The sequence below is a fragment of the Rhodnius prolixus genome, unplaced genomic scaffold (assembly GCF_049639745.1).
Source record: "Rhodnius prolixus isolate KJV_2025 unplaced genomic scaffold, Rpr scaffold_1, whole genome shotgun sequence".
NCBI classification, from domain to species: Eukaryota; Metazoa; Arthropoda; class Insecta; order Hemiptera; family Reduviidae; genus Rhodnius; species Rhodnius prolixus.
This window is the reverse complement of record NW_027411581.1, coordinates 46,049,026-46,069,672: the sequence shown is the minus strand read 5'-3', so window position 1 is coordinate 46,069,672 and position 20,647 is coordinate 46,049,026. Positions and strand designations below refer to the sequence as shown.

Genomic DNA, 20,647 nt, shown 5'->3' with positions numbered 1-20,647 from the left:
GAAATTAATTGTAAATTTTTAAATGAAAAATTGTTCCTATTGGGAAATCTTTTTTGTCTGTTTTCTGAAACTAAAAATTGTCAAATTTTCAATTTTACAGTTGGTATCTGAAATCCTATTACCAGTAAATAACCTCATTCAGTAACCAGATAATATCGTCCTAAATTTTTTTTTTTTTGTTATTAAATATTACCCAATTTTTACGTTGAGATTATTAACCTTACGGATATTACACATAAATTTCTCGATGCCTTGGTAAAAACAGTAATAAATAAAATGTGAGCTTCAAACTTGTTCACTCTTAAGTTCTAACTCATATTGAGTAAATGAATTTTCAATTAATTAAAAAGAACTTATATTAAAGATTTTTATAATATATCCTATATAAGTTACTTATTAGTTTTTGTTCAGAAAATTATAAATTGTTTCTAAATAAATTAAAATTATGTTTGAGTAAGAAACTAAAACTTAATTATTATCAATAAAATCTTGCTAACCATTTCTTCAGTAAAGTAGTACCGACATGAATCATCCTAATCTAAATCATAATTTCTTTGAATGGAAAAAGGCATTTATTTACTATTTGAAACCAAAGACAGTTATGTGTTTATTTTTAAAAGGTTGTTTTATTATAACCATTGTGGCTGGTTGTAAATCACTTAAAAAACTTAAAGAATATAAAATGTTAAGCATATTTTGATAATAAATCTTGTACAGAACTGCATTGTTGGAATTCTGTTTTGTTTGCTATGTAGATAGCTTAAAATAATGTAAATATGTGGTTTATATTTAAATAAATTGCTTTAAAAAATGGTTATTTAAGTTAATTACAAAATAAATAAATAAATAGTACGTTATCAAAATTATAAATTTGGTGTGAAATAATCACTTGACTTTCTCTTATCGAAATTTAATAACAAAAATTTCTTGAAACTACTTTGTGCAAAAGAAAAAATTAAAACACAAAATTACATTAAGGGGTACTTCCTCTCAACTGATTTTCTATCATATTTAGAGTTTTTTTGTGACGTAACATTTCATTTCTCTTAATATTACACAAGTAATGGGGCCGTTCATTGCATTTAAATAACACTTTAAAAGAAAGGTATCTTAGAGCGGAAAGAAACTAACATAAAATAATTATCTTGCGAAATTCTGTTTTGTAAAAAATAGTGAACAAAATGAATAAAAGTGAACCCAAACCCCTTGAAGACTCTCTTCAATCTGAATTAATAAGGTCAAACAATTGGTGAAGGCGCTTAGTCTTGTTTTATCCCATGGTTACTAGAAGGGCTCTGTAATTATAATAATCCTTTATGATGATTTTAAAGGATTTATAAGGCAGCGAATGTCCTGCAATTTCATTAAAATAAATTTAATTAGAAATGCTAGTAGTGTAATTGATACCCAGGGTATAACGAGAATTTAAACATGCCGAAAATATAACTTAAAATCTAATTTAAACTAATCTGTACTTACTTAAAGAAACAATTATTCTACGTAAGTTACAAATGAAGGAATTTTTTCAGTTTGAGCTATCCTTTTGACACTCGCTCTCAGAAAAAGAGTCACATTTTTGAGGGTACACCAACTTTGAGAGTGACAAATTGCTTGCTAGCTGCTTCAATGATGTTCATGCATTTAGAAGAGGATTCCACACTAGATCGAAACATATCTCTTGAAGATTTCATTTTATAATCAGGTAATTGAGAAGAGTATTATATCCCTGAAGTTTTAACGATTCAAGAATATCCCAAACCCCTTATTGAAGGGAAGGTCCAACTCTGTTCTCGAAAATTGGAGTGATTACCACGCTATTCTCTGCTAGCAATAAGAAGGATGTAACAATCCTAGTTGAATCAATCATAGGATCACATGAAGTTGAGTAGTGTGAGTAAAAATGTTTCAATTAGACTGCTTTATGTAACTAAAAATAAACTGTGTTGATAAAAAGATATGTTACATAAAATTTTCTTACTAAAACAGACTCATACATTAATAATTTACTAATTTACACGATTTTGGGCTTTGGAATTTAGCGAAAAACTATCTTCATTTTAGGACGTTTTTAGAAAACAAAAATTTATTTGGTAAAGCCGACCGATTTGATTAATGTGTGCTATTATCATTAAGCTTCTAGCATTTAAATATTTGTTTCCAACAATGTTGCCCAGCGGATTTGATTAACTGGTTCCAGCAGAAGTTCTACAGCCATATTTTTAGGGGAACTGCGATCTGTTTTAAATGTTGCGATGGAGAAGCAACATTACCGGAAGCTTTTGATAAACGCTGAATCAATCTTACTATAAAATCTATAAGCAACGTTAAACCCAAATTATTTTTAGTCAGTTTCTCAATATTTATGATAAAAATATATTAAATAATTACAATCAGAAACAATGAAACATGTTAAATACATATATTGAAGTAGAAATTTATTTGTAAACTAAGATAGCTATCAACTAATCGCAGTAAAGATAAATCAGAATAACTTGATGGTAGTTTGGCTCTGTGAAATTGTGGATAAAGATAAATAGCAAGAGTAAAACAAAACACAAAAAAGAAAAAGTAAATAAATGTATGGAACAAGAGCCAAAAAGAAAGTGTATGGATCAACCTAAAAACTATGTTGTATGACTGTGTACGGAAACTCTTTTTTTGAGGTTCTGGGTCCCACAGATTGAATTCGTTCACAAAAACTGCAAATAGGCAGTTAATTAAACCAAAACAATAATCTAGGGAATATATCATAAATTGATTATAAATAGGTTGTTCCCTCCTAAAATGCTATTACAATAATTTCTTTTAAATGACAAATTCTTTACATTTATTTATTATTTCAATTTGTTTCTTCTTTTACCTGCCGAATTGAGTGTTTTTATTTTATGGCAAATATTGTATCAAGAACTTGTGGAAAGCTAAGCTCCTAAAGTGGTATGATTTCCTAATGATACCTCATCTGCAAAATACAATCAAAAGGAAACGCTCGTAAATGGACAATCGATCAGCTGATGCAAAAAGATCGCGCACTCTCAGTTAAAGAGGAACTCTTGATAATTCTCGTACTTGTACGTTTACGTTTGCAGTCCAGCTCCAGCCCAAATTACTAACTCGGCTTGTTGCTCCTCCTACAGGGTGAGTAAATGTACAAAGTACACATGATTCAGACATTATTTTTCTTAGAAATAAAGCCTATAGCAAAGCACTTCCCTAGACAAGTTTCAGGCTCAAAGGTATGAATAGATTTTTTTTTTATGGCGCATCGACAACTTGGTTATTAACACAATGAATAGATTATTTCTTCTACTTCTGCAATAATTCTTAATTTTCCCTTGGAAAAATGTATATAATACAAATATTTGAATAGAATAGAATAAGATGTCTTTATTCAAATTGTATACAAAAGATTTTATAAGAACTTGGTGTAGGTATTTTAACCTGACAGCCCTTTCAATCTTTACCTGAAATAATTTTGCCAAATATTCGATGGATACTTCTGATAGAGGCGGTAGGTGGATTCCCTCAATTGTGCCATTTTTCTGTAATGAACGATCTCCTGTGGACTGTCAAGGGGTAGAGATGTAGTGCCAAAAACAAATTTATGGAAAATTCTCCTACCGGAAGTATCTTTGTACACAAAGGCTCCCAGGTTTTTTTGAAAACTTCATATATAAATTGCACCCATATTAATAAAATTTATATTTTTTACAGGAAAATTCGTTTTTAGGCAGTTCTCGGTGAGGGGCTGGTTCTATGTAGTATAATTTACGGTTACAAACTGCCTAATGTTGGTAATAATTAAATTGACTCAAATGTTCAAAGGAATTTGAGGAAAATTTTCTAGAACCTTGAGAGTGGTAAGAAGGGAAAGTAATGCAAGCATTAACACCAGATTTTTTAGATTATAACTCTTCAAGTGATCTGTCTGAAAACAAAATATAAAAATTTTATAACAAGAAGGGACATATTTTTATTCATTGCCGGTAAAATAAAGATTACTTCGTTATACAACTTAGAGTAGGTCTAGTAAGGCGAATGAAAAGACTTATGATTACGTACTTACTGTAATCAGATAAAGGGGGTTACGTTGGTGAGAAACAACGTAGCAATTTGGATAGGACTGGCTCCCAAAGCGTTTCATGTGGGTTTATTTCTTAAACATAAATATTTTTAAAAAAAGACTATTATTAGTTATTATTAAAAATAAAAAGACCGGGAAAATAAATAAAAAAACGAATATTTTGGAAGAGAGAAGCGATGGCCTACCACCTTAAATAATTCGTCTGTCAGGAAATAAATATAAGCTAAGTAACAGTATTAATTTATTTATAGAGGGAAGATGCACCTGGCTGTAGGAGGCGCTCTAGCAAAAGCCGCTAGCGTTAAAGTTGCAGCAATGGCACTAGTTTTGGTAGCCAGCACAACGGCCGCGCTCTGTTTGTTAAGACGTAACGTTCAGGATGGAGCTATTACGCTTGTTGAGCGAACGTCTCTTGCTTTGGATGATATGGAAGGAAGAGCTGAAACTTTAGCGAGACATTTAGCCATTGCCAGGGAAAGTGTTGGGCAGGTAATGAAAAAATAGTCATTAATTTCTAGCCGACACATTTCTTGCAACCTAATATTAATCAGTTTAAAGCAATACAACCTAGGGAACAGTTTTAAGAATCATTTCAAGAATTAATTCATTAGATTCAACTTATCAATAATAATCATTCTCAATCTAAATAATCAATGTATTGGATTCCCACTCGGAGATCCCGGGTTCTAATCCAGTGACTAGCCCTTATATTTTTCTCTTCCTATGAGCTTTCGTCCTATGATGGACAATTTTACTGTAGCTATAGAACAATGTCTGGAAACCGGCATTGCACTGAAAAAAAACTTAGAACGCCAATAACTCACGATGCTGACGCGCCTTAATAAAAAAACAAAAAAAATATTCTCAATTATTGATCACTCTTACTGGAAGAAAAACAGCATTCCAAAACACGTACTGAAAATTGATTGATTCGGCTGATTTAGCAACTTCAGGGACTCAATTCTCGTTCCAAGAGTGGAGTCCAAATATTACATAGGTTCTTGAACTCTTCTGAAAAGACATAAAGAATAATTAAAGTACTAACATCTATAAGTGGTTCTGCACTCACATATTGTTAATAAATACAAGGTAGAATAACACTTTTTCTTTTAAAAAAAATTCTTGTGTTAAAAAGAAACTTGGCTGATAAATGAATTGTCCTAAATAACACTGAATAAAAATGGCAATTTATGGAGTTCAAGTTAAAAGATAGCCTGAAATATGTGAATTTAATTAAATTTAATTGAAGATTTCATTAAATATTACATAATGGTTTCCTTTATTGAGAGGAAGTGTTTTTATTGTAATATTCTGTGAATTTATTTCCATATGGTAATCCAGTACTTACATGATTAAATCTTGTCAGCAAGCTATTGACCTCAAATTTTGTCACTGGATCGCTAGTGGACTGGGCTTCCACCACGACGAATTTACATTACTATTACGTGACAGACAAATTGATAATAAGTTAATGACAAAAACTCGTCTGACTGATTGGAAATTGTTGTATTAATGGTTACATAAACAATAGAGTTCTCATCTACAATACTGTACTGAAATGTTTATGGACTTAATGAATAGAAGTGAGGAGCTCTAACATTCGCTCTATCACCGACTACAAACATTCCAATTAAGTGTTCTGTAAATATGAAAAATATCGCTCTCCTTTCTCATTCAGTTTTAACTCTAAGCGCTATCATTGATCTAATTACTCTCATCTCTCTCTCAATTCTACTTCTAAATGCCTTTATTCCTTTCATATAAATCGCCTGCATATTTCTCATTTCTTAAAACTTGTAAATGTCTCGGTGGGTTTCAGTGACAGCTGTTTCTCTCTTGCACTCATCTTTTGCACTTACCACATTTACTAGATGCAATCTTTTGCAATTACAAATTTTTCAATAAATAAAAATAAAATTTAAATAATTGTGTTTTTATCTTGACAAAATTTATTCTTGATAGGCTTTAGAGAGGCGTAAAGCAGAACGAACTCGAGATTCCTTTACTATGTTTTGGCCAGGCTGCTTATCATTACCTTGCAGAATTCAACACCCTCCTTCGGTAAATGTGACAGAGGTAAGGAGTTCCTAAAATTACACCTACAACTTTCTCAAACTTTAACAAGATAAGGATATTTAAATCTAGGAACTTATCTATCATTACTGTATAATGAAATTTCAAATGATTAGAAACATCTAACTTGAAACGTTCGTTTTTAATTATGTTTGCTCACATGTTTAGAAAATAATTTCCTATTCTTTTTCAAGAAAATATTTTGTTATATAATTTTTATTTATTTATGATGCCAGTGGAGAAATAGTTGTTAACAATGGAAGAAATTCCCAAATTTGGCTTTAAGAATTAGTAAAATACTACTTATTAATTTGAATTGGTAGAACAACTTTAAATTTTGGATTCTTGAAAATGAAGCAAAAGCTAGTATGAACAACTTGTTCAAAATGTGAAACTAACTGCTCAACTTATGAACTATTCATGAGAGGCGCAATGAATATATTTTTGATAAGTAATAAGACAATGTAAGAACTAGATAAAGAAATATAAATTAATATTTCCTTCTTGTTCATGAGCTTCATTTACACATATATTTACATGTATACGCTCTAACGAAGTTTCCTCTTTCAAAGTTTTGAAAACAAACGTGTGTGCTGTGACTTTCTAAGTTTCCTCTGTAAACTTGAGAATTTTCCTATAAGTCTTTAAATGATACATTTTCAAAAATGGATTTGGACCATAATTTTGTCACAGGGTTTCTAAAAGTAGTATGTACTGTACATAGATATTCATTTTTACCAGAAAACTAGCTTTCTCATAATGTAAAAAATTCTTAACACATATGTTATATTGTTTGTTACCTAAAGATGAAAAATAAAAATTTATGAAGAAAGGTGCCTTTTTTATTTTCTTTTATAAGATCTGCTTAGGGGAAAGCAACAGATACTATACTGCAATGAAACTCCATCTGTATTCACTTCGTCTGACGAATATCAGCAAAAGTAACTAACTGGTTTGGTTGGTTTTTGTTGGTCAACAGCTTTCCTAACCAAAAATTGCAAATTAAATTTTCGATGAAAACACTGCTTTTATTAGGTTAGATGATAATCAGATTTACCTTATTAATTTCCTAAAAACATTCCAACAAGTCTTTAAAAAAATCTTCAAATTTAGTTTTGAGCAAGAGTTGAAGCTAGTTTTTTTTTTTTTTTTTTGGCCTTCTGAGCGGGCAGATTAGCCATGAAATATGATGTAGGGGTATATAACTAATTGAGCTAGAAGTTGATGTTCCCGATTTTTATATTTTACCTTGTTTTTGAAATACTTAGCTTTCAGAATTTGATAAAATTTTAAACTAGGTGAATACAATCTGCTCCGACATTTGTTACAGTTCTGTTTTTACACTCCAGATATTTAGGCACTTGTATCCAATTAAAAATTTAACTCGCTATCACGAATTTCGATCTGGTACCTAAAACTTCCCCTTAAAAAGCCGTCTTTAAATTAGCTCGTTTCTAGACTTGTAGAAACTGATGATTGATCATAGAACTCAAATGTTACTTGTCAAATTTCCAAATAATAATAATATTAAATGGCGTAAATAAAAAACGAGACCTACAAGTCTGTGCTGTTCGATTCGCTTATTACACAACTTTTATATTTTTGAAATTTGTATTGAAATTCATGGGGTCGCCGTGGCGTAGGCCTTTAAGGCCGCCCTGTTAGAATTTCTCGGATACGCCAAGTGCATGTTTGAAATATTAGTAATCATCATGTTAGAAATATGATAGTGGTAGTGATAGTTTTACTTTTTTGTATGCAGTTTCTGAGGAATTCAGTACTGAGTGTCCTAAGTGTAGTTATGCAGTCTTAAGTTCTCGAGTAAAGTATATTTATATTTATTCACATAAGGTTTTTTTTATTGTGGGAGGGATGTGTAAGAAGAGGGAAGTACATATTCGACGTATTAATGAAATCTAGTGAATTTTACTTCAACTCCGTAGAAGTGTCGTAACTTTTAATTTTGAATTATTTTCGTTTAGAGCATTATCTCGGTAAGCATGAACTTATGACGGTAAGTACATTAACAAACAAACCAAAATTACTGGAGATTTATATTTTAAAACTTGATTTTCTTTTAGTGAGCTAATAAGCAAGTACTTGTAGGTAGTAACTGCTTTTATTATACATTTTAAACAGTCTCCGTTCACTTTCCTCAATCAGTAGAAAATTTTAAACGCAATATAATAAAGGATTGGAAGTATTCATTGGTACTGCATAAAAAAGACAATCATAGAGGTAAAACAATTCTTTTTTAAAATTTTGGATGTAATTTTTTTAATAAAAAATATTTCCACGTAATAGGAGACAAAAAAAAAAATCAGAGAAAACATCATGCGAATAATAAATATTACAGCAAACTGTATTTCGCCAAATCAGTAACTATGTAGACTCATTCTAAAAAATAATATATTTAAATAATAAAAAGGAAACAAATGAAATTTTTTTAGAATAAATTGATATTTAAAAATTGTATGAACGACATGTTCTATTTTTGGATATAACCAATGAAATGAAAAAAGAAAATAAACTTTATTTGAAATTAAACATTAAAAAACAAAACAAAAACAGAGCTAAGACTAATTATAGTATTACAGACAGATGGAAACTGAGGGAAATCTTATAGAATGGAGTAAAGTTCTGGGGTGTAAAATACAGGAGGAGGAATAACTTTGTTGCTGGTTGTGCGCTTACTTAGACATAACAACTATATGGATCTTTGTGAAGATTTTTGTATAAGATAGAACTGTGCCGGTCATTAATACCTAAGTATATTTTTGTGATAGTCAGGGAGAAGGGAGAGAAAAGAGGGAGGAGCTAATGGGAAGAATTAGGGGTCTTTAAAGAATAACTCTAATTTCTTGGCGCTTCTTTTTAGATGTAAATGTTAGCGCTCAGCTCTCTTAAGAGAGGAAAAAGATAAAATATCGGATTTATTATTGTTTTATTAATGAATTTGTTTACTTTAATCTATGTTTTTTGTTTTTGTCCTGTAACTAATTTTTTTTTTTAATCGGAATTTTGATATAATATACCATTGCGACGACAGCCTTTTTCCTCCGCCTGTTAATAAGACGAGCGTAAAGGCCGGAGCAAATCTCACGCGCAAATTAAATTTAGGAATTTTCATGATGATGGTTGTGCTATTCGCTCGTAGCTGTCGACTGTTTTTGCACGATCTGGCGCTTTCAATGAATCCCATGGCAGAACTGATTTTTCACTTGCGTTTAGGGTTCATACAAATCGACCATTGTTTTAGACAAAAATGAGGTCTTCACCCTGCGAGCACACAACGCAAAGGCATGCTCCGCCGAATTTAACAGATGTACAAAGAGAAAAAGTAAGTAAGCCTCCATGACAAGCTTCTTCTTGAGTTTTGCCTGATTGTAACGGGAGGTGATGCCCCCCTCGTAGACGAATCACACCCAGGGCGTCCAACCCTCGTATAGCAGCGAAAGGTTTTCTAAGTTGGTCGCCTCTGATATTGCCCAATCAACCTAAAAAAAAAGTAAAGAAAAGAATTCTTAATGTAAACTATTAACAATATATAAATTTTCTTACTGAATATTAAAGAAGTTACTAAACAAGGGAATTCCTTAAAAAAAACATATTCTCAATACTCATAACCAAAATTTGGATACAACTGTTATATCTTTTTTCTAATTTCTTGTTACCTTCTGAAATACATCCAATTCGAGGATTTTCAGAATTAGTCATAATTCACAAACTAGGGCTATTAATTTTTTTTAACGTATTATCTTGTGGAAAAGTTATTAGTACCTGCTGCTTTTCAGTAGATCTTACACCGGGATCTGGATCTCTTCCTTCAAGTTTAAATTTCACTCGTCTCCAAACACTCATTGCGTATGCATTTCTTTCTTGAACACCTACAACAGTTTTTTATATTTACATCTTACAATGACAGCATCGGAAGATCACTGACATGCACTGAAAAAAACTCCTGGCGCTATTGACTTCGGATAATGACGGCTTTAAATTGAAATTAAATTTTTTAAACTAGTTCTATATGTTTTTTTTATAATTTAACATGAATTTGGCTGATCATTCAACTGGTCAAAGAATTAAAAAATTACCTATTCGACTTTTTTTAGTTTTAGGTTCCTTCTTAGGTGATTCATACACTGCAGTAGATTGTCTTATTAGTTGAGGTCTCTTAACTGGACTTTCGCCGACACTAAATTTTAACAACTCACCATATATTTCATCTATTGTAAAAATAAAAATAAAAAATTTAAGAGTTAAAGTGGAAAAAATATAATTTTGATTCATTATCAAGTACTAAAACTCACCAGTTATCGAGTGAAGTATTTTTGTTTCTTCCAGAGCAGATGCAATTATATTTGCCGTAAGAGTTTTTGCCATGCCTAAACCTTTTGTCATATTCGAAATCATATCCGTAAATTTCTTGTACCGAGTTAAATATTTTTCTAAACCACTTAGACCTGCATCTTCATACTGCGGAAAAAAAAATTACAGTTCAAGTAATTTTAATACAAGGTAAGAAGATATCGCCTAGGATCTACGAAAAACTGGTGAAGATAATCTATTCAGTACATAAGAAGCACTGAATGCTTCATTACCTGGCACAAGGTACTCTTATAAGTCTCAAACACAAACACAATATATATATATTTTATATATTCTAAAAAAAGAATACGTTTTGTGGAAAAATGCCGAGTTTGATCCTTTGTACCAAATCAGTAAATCGAAATATTTTCGTATTTGCACCTTTTCTAGGTTTTTTTTTTCTTCTTCTTCTGTATATAACCTCGGGATATCGATTCCACTTTGTCGTCAGTTTTATTCTTATATTGCCCTTATCTTATTATCTTAAAACTTATCCCAATGACTTTATTATTTTGCAGCTTTGTGTTACCACCAAAGTATATGGTTCACTATCAATACAATTTTTAAATAAGAATTAAATTTTATGAAAAAGTTTCAAGTTGAAAATTTTTTAAGCTGAGACAGAAACAGTGTTACAAATGTATATTACAAGAGTTTTTATTAATAATTTTACCTTCACCATAGTTTTTAATAAAGTTCTAATGTCAGCAATAATACGATGGTGCTTAGCCATTGCAACCCTAATATTGGTAGCTTTATTTTTTACACAATCTTCCGCAGCCAGTAACTGAATTTGTTGAGGTTCTAACTCTGCTTTTAGTTTACGTACAGATTCTAAAACAAATAAATGCATTATAATAATATCGTGTAGGAAAGGAATTAGCTCTGTGGTTAGCGTATGCTGGATTCCAACCGGAGACCCTGGCTTCGAATCCAGCTGTAAGCCCTTAGATTTTCTCTTCCTACAAGCTTCTTACAACTCACTGTCCGGAGATGGCCAGTGTTGTCTTTAACGAGAAAACACTGTCTGGAGGCCAGCAGTGCACTGGAAAAAGCTCTGGGCACCAATAACCTCAGATATTGTCCCGCCTTAAATTAAATAATAAAAAAATTATTGTATGTTTCTTAATTTAATAGAATGTTGAAATATCACCTGAAATTAATTCTTCTGCCTTAGAAATCCATTCCTGATCAATTTTCTTTTTTGGAGGAATGAGGGCTACAAGTCCTTCTTCCGCTGAAGATAATGCCACAGGATTTTCCTTTAAGTACATGTGCAGTTTCCTACACTCTTCAACTAGCTGCATGATAAAAACGTTACTATTACAAAGTGAAACTAATTACTTGTGAACATTTTCAGTTTAATATAATCTACACTAAACTAATGGCTCTCCCTAAAAGTACGCTAAATGATTCACAACAAGTCATTTTTACAATTCATCTTTGTTGTGAAACATTCCTACAACTCTCTCTTACTGCTTTTCGTCCAAATAAAAAACTGACAAATTTTTTAGGCTATTAATTTTGACTAAATATTTAGTTGCTATTCGTGTTATTGAGGGGAAACATGTATTGTAACGAAAGTAACAAAAGTGGAAACGAGGCATCTAACAGTTTTATAAGTCCTCTCCTCAGTATCATCCCTAGTACATAAAATAAATACGGATAGTCAACAATTTTTTAATATAAAATATATCAATCGAATGTTTCAATACTACTAGTCAATTAACTGATAACGTTTTACTTTTAAAACTTTTGATTATCCCTACTTAGATTTTGTACTTGAATCGGTTCTGAGAGAGTACACCTGTGGTTAGGTTTTTTTAAGGAAGTTAGTTATATACTTCCCCAAATTAAAGAAAACCCGCTGGTATGTTTTTAATCAAGCATTGGAAAACTAAAGAATCTATTTATGATATTCACACTATAATTTTATTTTCTTTAAAGATGGAATTTAAGTGTAATATTAAATTGCTACTAAATTTTACAGATGGTAAAATCGTATAATAACTGAAATGGAACATTACAGAGGAGTCCCTAAACTTCCATAAAAATCAACAATCACGAAAAAACTTAAAGTGATTCCGAGGAAAGATAACGAAAGCAATAAATCGTTATTGATCGTTCAGACTGATCAGTTTACCTAAGCCACAGTGATCTAGTGAGTCTATTGTGGCATTTCAGTTGGTTACTTCCGTTTAAGGGATCTCTAAGGATAATTTCAAGACGGTTCCCAAGGTGGTAACTTTTTCGTTTTTGAGGTACGCTGTTCACTTAAAATACACACACACACACACAAAACACCCTTTCTGAGTGGAAGGAAGGGGGTGGGAGAGAGAGAGAGAATATATATTTGTAAGGTCCATTCATCGAACCTAGTCCTAAAAACGTGTACTTTGGGACAAACTAACTAAATTCCAGATATTTCTTTATTGCCACGCTTCTCTGAAAGTCAAGCGAGCGAACTGAAATAAACATTTTTCTCTTATACTTAAGTAGTTAGCTATGTTATGCCTTTATAATTGTGATAAGAATTTGAATTACTTTATTTGACTTCTGTATTGAATCTCCGCCATGATTTTATCTTACATTATTTATAAACTTATATAATTATTCTATAATAACCATGTTTAAATTATATAATTATGTCCGTAAATTTATTATTCATATAAAATATTAGCTGTGTCATATTTAAATTTGTATTGTATTTTGTAAATTTCATGTAGTGCTCAAATGAGTGGAGCATGATGGAAATAAAGTGAAACAAAAACACAGAATTTTCCACAACCAAACTACCTTTCTGGCTCAGCGGACCTCAAAATAAGTATTTCCGATTAAAATTCAATTCAATAAATGTTTGAAAATTTGAAACGAATAGAATTCATCTCTACACAGCAGTAAGAGAAAATTGAGTGCAATTAAATTATTGATACCCTAAGAAAAGAGCAATCATTTGCCATTGCTTCCGCTGTTGGAGTTCTAAGAACTTCGTGTTGTAGTACATTACTGCTCATATTGGCCACAGTGAGTGCTAATGACACTTCAGCTTCAATACGTTCTCTATTGGTCGCAACTGCAGATTCAAAAGCGGACATAACCTGAAATGGGTAAAAATTAACAAAATATATCAAATTGTTTACGAGATCAATAATGGTGCAAAAAATGTATTATATTTATTTAATTAATAAAAATATACCTCATTAAGGGCAGGATTAGCACCAGCTGCCCATTTTAGTCTTTGTTCGGCACTTGCCACTAAGGAATTCTGATGTTCTAAAGCTTCCTTTAATTTCGGTTGCAACCCACGCAAGGCATTCATTGATTTGCGAAGTTCAATCATAAATGCTGTTCGATCTATAAAAGATGAAATCTGCAGTTAGCAAAATATGTAATATTAATAATAAGTAATGATTAAAAGGCAAAATATTGAAGGTAATTATTTGCAAGTATTCTTAGGCAAACAAATAGCCTACAAATTTCTAAGCAACACAAGAGACTTACTAATAGGAGGAGGCGGTGAATTCACTAAATAATGCTCATGAAGCCAGTGATGGGCAGTAATGGTGACTTGAATTCTGTGAAGTAACGCACGTGCATTTACTACATCCTGTTGAACTCTCTTCAATAATTCTTCTTGACGCCACACTGCTTCTGCTTGGCTAACTACGCCAGACACCTGGCGTAGTTGTTGAGCACGTCCTAATCTTTCTGCCATCTAAATAAGTAGGTTGAAAATAATTTTTTGCTCTTAATAACTAAAGAAACTTCTTTAATAAAGACTCCATAATATGTGAGTACAGAATTATTTTTTTAAAAATAAATCTATAAGCTGAAATATTTTAAAATTTAATTTTTAAACTTGCCTTTTTACAAAGTTCTTCCAGAGGTACTCGACCCTGGGCTCCAATATCCTTTTGTTCTACCTCCCCTAGAAATTAACAATATCAATTCTTAAATTTAAAGGATTTTCTGGGAGTATCAATTCAGTATAAAAAATAAGCTGGTTTTTGTTTAATTTTCAAAGTAAAATAAAGAGATGTGCTTCTAATGATTGAACGGTAGTTGATATTAATATGATGGAAACGTTTTGTCGCCTTCTCTCTTGCGTTCTGTGCCGAAAAAATTAATAAAAAAAAACGAAAAATATCTGATAGCTCAAAGTTGATTTTCCTATGGATAGTACAACACATCAACACCAAAGTTTCAGACAAAAACAATTTTAAAAAATGCAGCAGGCTCAAGTTATTATTATCACTTTATAGCGATTCTCTCGAATAAAAGATACAAACGATTTCCTTTGAAATTTTACTAATAATAATTTTACTTGTAGTGACAATTTTAGAGAGCTCTGATATTTTTACTTTAAATCCAATTTAAAAATGTGCAAATGTTTTTTTAGGTTTAAGCAGTTTATAATTAGCATAAACATTTAATAATAATTTACCAGTAACATCAAATCCATTATGCTGTAACAATAAGCAAACAGCAGTAGCAAGAGATAATGAAAACACTCCTAATAGCTGGCATGAGATGTAATCAGCAATATATCTCCTAACTGGTTTGGTTAGTGAATCACGATCATGAGGTACAGGAGGAGAACCAGGAGCACATCGAAATCCAGCTGCATCATCCCGACACATTCGCAGAACTTCAAGTATTGTTGATAGGCGCTTGACGAAAAACATTGATTCCAGTATAGCTTTTGGTTCTTCTTCACAAATAGGAGCCTATAAATGTTTTATTTAAAAAAATGGCAGAAGAACTTGAATGATTATGAAAAAAATAAACATAATTCTCATGAAACTGATACAAAATAATAATAATGATGAAAAATGATCTTCGATGAAACAAATGTTAAATAAAAAAAAAGAAAATATAAACGTACTATATAGTGTGACTTAGCTTCTCTGACTTGATCAACGATCTTCCAAGCTAGCGGTGACTGTAGTGAGCTGAGGTGAGCTAACAACGTTTCCCTTCCTAACTGTACGTTGTCAAATAAACCGTTAAAACCCATTAGTAACATGTCACCCTGTGAAAGACTCTTAACTGTTTTATGTTCACCCAAAGTGCACGAACCATGTGGCAATAAACTTTGGAATCCAACTCTAAGTGCATCTACGGAAGCCATGCAAGTCTCATGTGGTGACTAGAAATAACAATTAATTCTTCAGTTATTAAAACTGGCAAAAGTAAATGACAAGTTTATTCATTACATGATTAGAACCCTCACCTGCATACCCATGATTGTAAACCTTAAGTGTTTATGTAACTGTCCAATTAACTCAGCAAGAGAAAGAGGTGATACAATTGAAACAACTGCTTCTAACTGGGTCAGTACTCCTAGTACCGATGGTTCTTCACATTGCATAGCTTGCATAGCTTCAACTAAAATAATTCCGGTGAAATTATTGTGAGCTTCCTGTCAAAACATTCATAAATATAAATTTTAGAAATTAAACAATATTCGTAAATTGAAATAAACTGTTAAATTAAAAAAAACTGATTTAAAAAAAAATCTTATTACCTGTAGACCTTTAAACTGTGCGTGGGCGTGTTGTAAGCACTTTATGGAAGTCGCAACATTGGGATCTATATCTTCCTTATTTAGAGAAGGTAACAACTGAATTAGTTTTAAAACAGTGCTACCTATAAGTACCATATCATCTAGAAACCAATCACCATCTCTTGATGTCAAACTTAGCAGGCAATCACCCGCACCTGGCAATAATTAAAATCATTACGCTTACTAGCCATATTATTTCACTGTATATACACGACTGTTTTTCTTTAATGTTATAAATGTATTTTCCCCATTTTTTTTTTAAAGAACAATATTACATAAATTTCTTTTTAATAAGAAGACTACAGTGCACTTTATAAAACTTGAGTGAACTCACGAGCAGCACAAAACGTTCAAAGTGAGGAAATTTGTGAAGCACAGCTTCATGATACCCGACATTTCTCCGCATTAAAAAACAAAAACAAAAAAAACCTAAATCTTGTTTACAAAGGTCTATAAAATATCCTGCCTTTTTATCAGGACATAACACGAAATCACCATATTAAGTTCGCGAACAATTTTTAAGAACTTACTACGACATTTCAAAAATATTAATTTAGCAATAGTTCGCTATGGATCCCCATGCTTATAATCCTTATACGACCATATTTATTACTCATATATTATCATGTTGATTATTACATTTTATTTATTTGTCTATTTCCTTTACGTTATTAAGTGGAGTGCGTTACTTATTTTATCATTAGAAGAATCATTTACAACAATATAACTGAGCAACTTTGCTTTGACCTCATTTCCTGAACAAATTAAAAGCTTACTTGTAGCTGCAGCTTCCATCATAAGAAACCGTTTGTTCAAAGCAGTAAGAGCATTTAGCACTACCGCTTCTAGACATACAGGATCAGTCTGAGAGACATCTAACTTGTACGACTGAAGACTAGAAGCAGCTCCTCCAACGTTGTTAGATAATGCGGTACCTCTTTCTACAATTCTTGCTAAATACTGACGACATTCAGTCAGTTGTCTTTGCAATCCGGCCGAGTACATACCAGTCTGCCGCAGTAATTCTTCATTAGCAGTAAGTTCTCGTGACATTTCCTCTTTTATTTGTTTGCATCTATGAAAAAAAAAAAAGAAAAAACAAATAAGACCATGAGATGAATGTTTCTCAACATATTAGACTAAATTTATTGTTATTAAAGTTTATTCTACTGATTATGTCAAAATTTAAAATATTTAAACTAGAAAAGAAATATACAAATTTGATGTGAAACCCAAACTCCGACAATTTCTTAGTATAAATTTTAAAGTAAGCTAATAGATAAATTTCCATCAAATAAGGTGACGGATTGAAATTATTGCTTTTAGAAAATAAGTATGAATATTTAACGTAGAACGCCTTTAAAAATGAAATATGAGGTACCATCATAGTAACAAAACACCAAAAAGCGTTACCGAGATTGATTGAGTGATTTTTTATTTAATGTAAAGGGAACATTTGCGTCGTAGTATTTTATGCCCTTGGAAGTTCTCTGCTATCGTCTTCATTTTTTATTTAATGTAAAGGGAACATTTGCGTCGTAGTATTTTATGCCCTTGGAAGTTCTCTGCTATTGTCTTCATTTTTTATTTAATGTAAAGGGAACATTTGCGTCGTAGTATTTTATGCCCTTGGAAGTTCTCTGCTATCGTCTTCATTTTTTATTTAATGTAAAGGGAACATTTGCGTCGTAGTATTTTATGCCCTTGGAAGTTCTCTGCTATCGTCTTCATTTTTTATTTAATGTAAAGGGAACATTTGCGTCGTAGTATTTTATGCCCTTGGAAGTTCTCTGCTATCGTCTTCATTTTTTATTTAATGTAAAGGGAACATTTGCGTCGTAGTATTTTATGCCCTTGGAAGTTCTCTGCTATCGTCTTCATTTTTTATTTAATGTAAAGGGAACATTTGCGTCGTAGTATTTTATGTCCTTGGAAGTTCTCTGCTATCGTCTTCATTTTTTATTTAATGTAAAGGGAACATTTGCGTCGTAGTATTTTATGACCTTGGAAGTTCTCTGCTATCGTCTTCATTTTTTATTTTCTCTTATGCTACTAAAAATAAGGTATTGCATTCCAGGTATTTGTTAAACTTTATTATTCACCAAAATCACGTATGTTTTGGCAAGTTTCGATAAATTTTCTCGACTTTTTTCTGCTGAAATAAAAGCAATTCATCAAGTTTCTTCTTTTTTTTTTCTTGATGTTAAGACGCGTTATTCTCTGTTGTCATTAGGGCCAAGAGCCTTTTCAGCACTCTACGGCCTCCGGACAATGATCAGTAATGAGAATATTTAAAGGAGATTCTTAGCCAAACCTTGAAAATTTTTAAGACTTCCAAAAGCCACTTCATGTTATTTGGTGGTTTTTAAGTGATTTTGCTATCTGGTAAACATCACTTAGTATTCCACAAAAACCTCCACAAATGAGTAACCGTTTAGAATATTTAAGTTTTTCTTTAAGAATAATAAAAGTTTTTAAAGAATGTTACTTTTGAAAAGACATGTCCTCTAATAGCATTTCCGCCCATCTCTTGTAAAGAGTTGCTCTATGAGTCTTCAGATAAGAAGCAGGATACTGCCTGGATATATCCCAGTATTGGACTAACATTTCCAACAACGAAAGAGTCAGCTGAGTTTGTTGGATACAGAGCTCTCCCACATCTCTTTCTGATTGTATACACTGTTAAATATAAATAAAATTGATATTAGTATTTTGGAGATCATTTTTTATAAATTGGATAATAAGTAATTGAAAACTTAGATTATTTATTAAGTGTACTATTAATTTTACCTGTTGAACTGTCTGATTCTGTCCTGCGTTTTGTAAAAATTCCTTTATAAGATCGAATACTTGACAAACATCTTGTCTAGGTCGAGAACTTACTTCTTTCACCCACTGACTCATTTCAGGTCCTCTCATCGAAGACAAGATATTCTATTAAAAAGAAGTTAAGTGGAATCATTAAGAATTGTCAAAAAATTTCTGTAGCATTAGGTTTAATTCTTTTTTTCTGTCATAAATATGAAGCTCCCATTTAAATTATTGAAGTTCGGTCAAATAAATAAATAAATTATCGCCAACTTTTGACAAATATGATGCATTTTTTTTTTTTTAGACAGTAATGGTCGGCTTTCTGTTGCATGTTGTTTTACATCGATGGTGATAAAGGATTGATAAATCAAACTTTCTGTATTCTTATGTCAGAAATTAAAATGGTTGGAACTCTGTTTATGGTCTCGAAGGAAGTCAATTAAACAACCCAACTTTACATGGAATAATCTAGGCTTAATTTCTACTAAACATTCACAGTCACAGTTCTTTTAAAATTATCTGATATCAACTGCAATAAGGACAATTCTCTTTTCCAAAAAGCGAGAAAGAGAAAAATACTCTTGATCAATATTCTTTAAACGAATAATTTATTGTGCAATGTTATTAATTTCCTTAATTAACCAAGAAATTTTATGAACTGGCAAATGATGGAAGTTAAATTATGCTGAATGTTTTTGATAGTAGGACGTTTTTCTCTAAACACGAAAATAGAGCAATAAGATAAAACATTCTTGGTACTAACTTATTCTTAATAAGTATAACCATTTTTACCTTAAAACTAGACAACTGCTGATCATATTCCTGAATTTTAGCTTTAAGAGTATTAATAGTTGCCTGCTTTGCGTTACAAACTTGCAAATGTTTAGAACATCTTCCGCCTAGAGTGTATAAGGAGTGCTGCGGTTGTCCTTCTGCTTCCTATTATAATAATTACATTTTTTTAATAAATCGATATAATGGTACAAAATTTATTTTTATTACTCTAGCTCAACACCAGATGTAAGCTTTGAATGTACTCGCACTTGCGTATTACACTTAACAGGCTACATTATACGAACAATCGGTGATTAGGGTAATTAGGGAAGCAACATTTCTTTTAGGAGAAGAAATTAGGCTTTCAAAAATCCCTGTAAATACGTAACTATATAATTTTGCTTCTTATTTCTGGGAAAAATTGTCAATTTAATTTTCAAGAAATATGTATCCGGTTTCACCTCAGAAACCGGGGTCCTCAGAAGAGGAATCAGTCTTACCAGCTGATTTGAGATAATTGATGTTTACTGTTTTATTACTTGTTAAATGTATGCGTTTTTTGTACAGCTTAATAAATTGCATATTATTTATATATTTATGTTACCTTCAACAAAGCCAGTTGTGTATGCCTTTCCTGTAAACTTTGTTGAATGTCACGTATTTTCTTTTCTTCTGTCTGCCAAAATTCAATGTTTTCCATCATTTCTTCAAGCTCTCTTAGTAATAATTTTCTGCCAAATCAAAAAATATGAAAAGTCAAGTAAGTAAAGGATTATTCCTTAATTTTTTTGTTTACTTGCCGAAAATAAGTCGCCAGACTTCCGAACAGCAAGAATTTTAATAAATTCCTGAATTTAAATAACCCTCACAGTGACAAATTAGTGGAAATCTAGGGTAGCAAATCCCATCACATCATCTCGCCTGGTACCTATCCATTGCGTGAGATGAGACACTTTTTAATGTCTTAATTTCTA

General features: G+C 31.5%; 2 protein-coding genes across 6 annotated transcripts in view; one reads left to right on the top strand and one right to left on the bottom strand.

The window, feature by feature from the left end:
* The first annotated feature begins 2,995 nt into the window (after positions 1 to 2,995).
* Positions 2,996 to 6,986, top strand: LOC141460876 (uncharacterized). 2 transcript variants are annotated; one of them, XM_074141301.1, is made up of 3 exons: positions 2,996 to 3,135; positions 4,333 to 4,570; positions 6,044 to 6,986. In XM_074141301.1, the coding sequence occupies exons 2-3, from the start codon at positions 4,340 to 4,342 to the stop codon at positions 6,170 to 6,172; spliced, it is 360 nt and encodes a 119-aa protein (XP_073997402.1). In that variant the 5' UTR covers positions 2,996 to 3,135; positions 4,333 to 4,339; the 3' UTR covers positions 6,173 to 6,986. The 2 variants fall into 2 exon arrangements, with proteins under 2 accessions (XP_073997402.1, XP_073997411.1); XM_074141310.1 differs by lacking the exon at positions 2,996 to 3,135 and adding an exon at positions 3,725 to 3,865.
* A 1,850-nt stretch (positions 6,987 to 8,836) lies between these two features.
* The window catches only part of nonC (serine/threonine-protein kinase Smg1), an 89,044-nt gene continuing 77,233 nt past the window's right edge, over positions 8,837 to 20,647 (bottom strand). For 3 of the 4 annotated variants that reach the window (XM_074141219.1, XM_074141208.1, XM_074141239.1), the window contains 19 exons: positions 20,278 to 20,404; positions 19,692 to 19,838; positions 18,879 to 19,022; positions 18,577 to 18,767; positions 16,865 to 17,163; positions 16,050 to 16,243; positions 15,756 to 15,944; positions 15,408 to 15,671; positions 14,967 to 15,249; positions 14,386 to 14,450; positions 14,024 to 14,237; positions 13,719 to 13,876; positions 13,456 to 13,620; positions 11,676 to 11,823; positions 11,196 to 11,356; positions 10,465 to 10,630; positions 10,249 to 10,380; positions 9,935 to 10,041; positions 8,837 to 9,651 (listed from right to left, as the gene is read on the bottom strand). In XM_074141219.1, coding sequence (XP_073997320.1) covers positions 9,574 to 9,651; positions 9,935 to 10,041; positions 10,249 to 10,380; positions 10,465 to 10,630; positions 11,196 to 11,356; positions 11,676 to 11,823; positions 13,456 to 13,620; positions 13,719 to 13,876; positions 14,024 to 14,237; positions 14,386 to 14,450; positions 14,967 to 15,249; positions 15,408 to 15,671; positions 15,756 to 15,944; positions 16,050 to 16,243; positions 16,865 to 17,163; positions 18,577 to 18,767; positions 18,879 to 19,022; positions 19,692 to 19,838; positions 20,278 to 20,404 — 3,232 coding nt within the window. In that variant the 3' untranslated portion in view covers positions 8,837 to 9,573. The remainder of the gene's footprint in view (positions 9,652 to 9,934; positions 10,042 to 10,248; positions 10,381 to 10,464; positions 10,631 to 11,195; positions 11,357 to 11,675; positions 11,824 to 13,455; positions 13,621 to 13,718; positions 13,877 to 14,023; positions 14,238 to 14,385; positions 14,451 to 14,966; positions 15,250 to 15,407; positions 15,672 to 15,755; positions 15,945 to 16,049; positions 16,244 to 16,864; positions 17,164 to 18,576; positions 18,768 to 18,878; positions 19,023 to 19,691; positions 19,839 to 20,277; positions 20,405 to 20,647) is intronic. The other variant, XM_074141229.1, reaches the window with a different exon arrangement.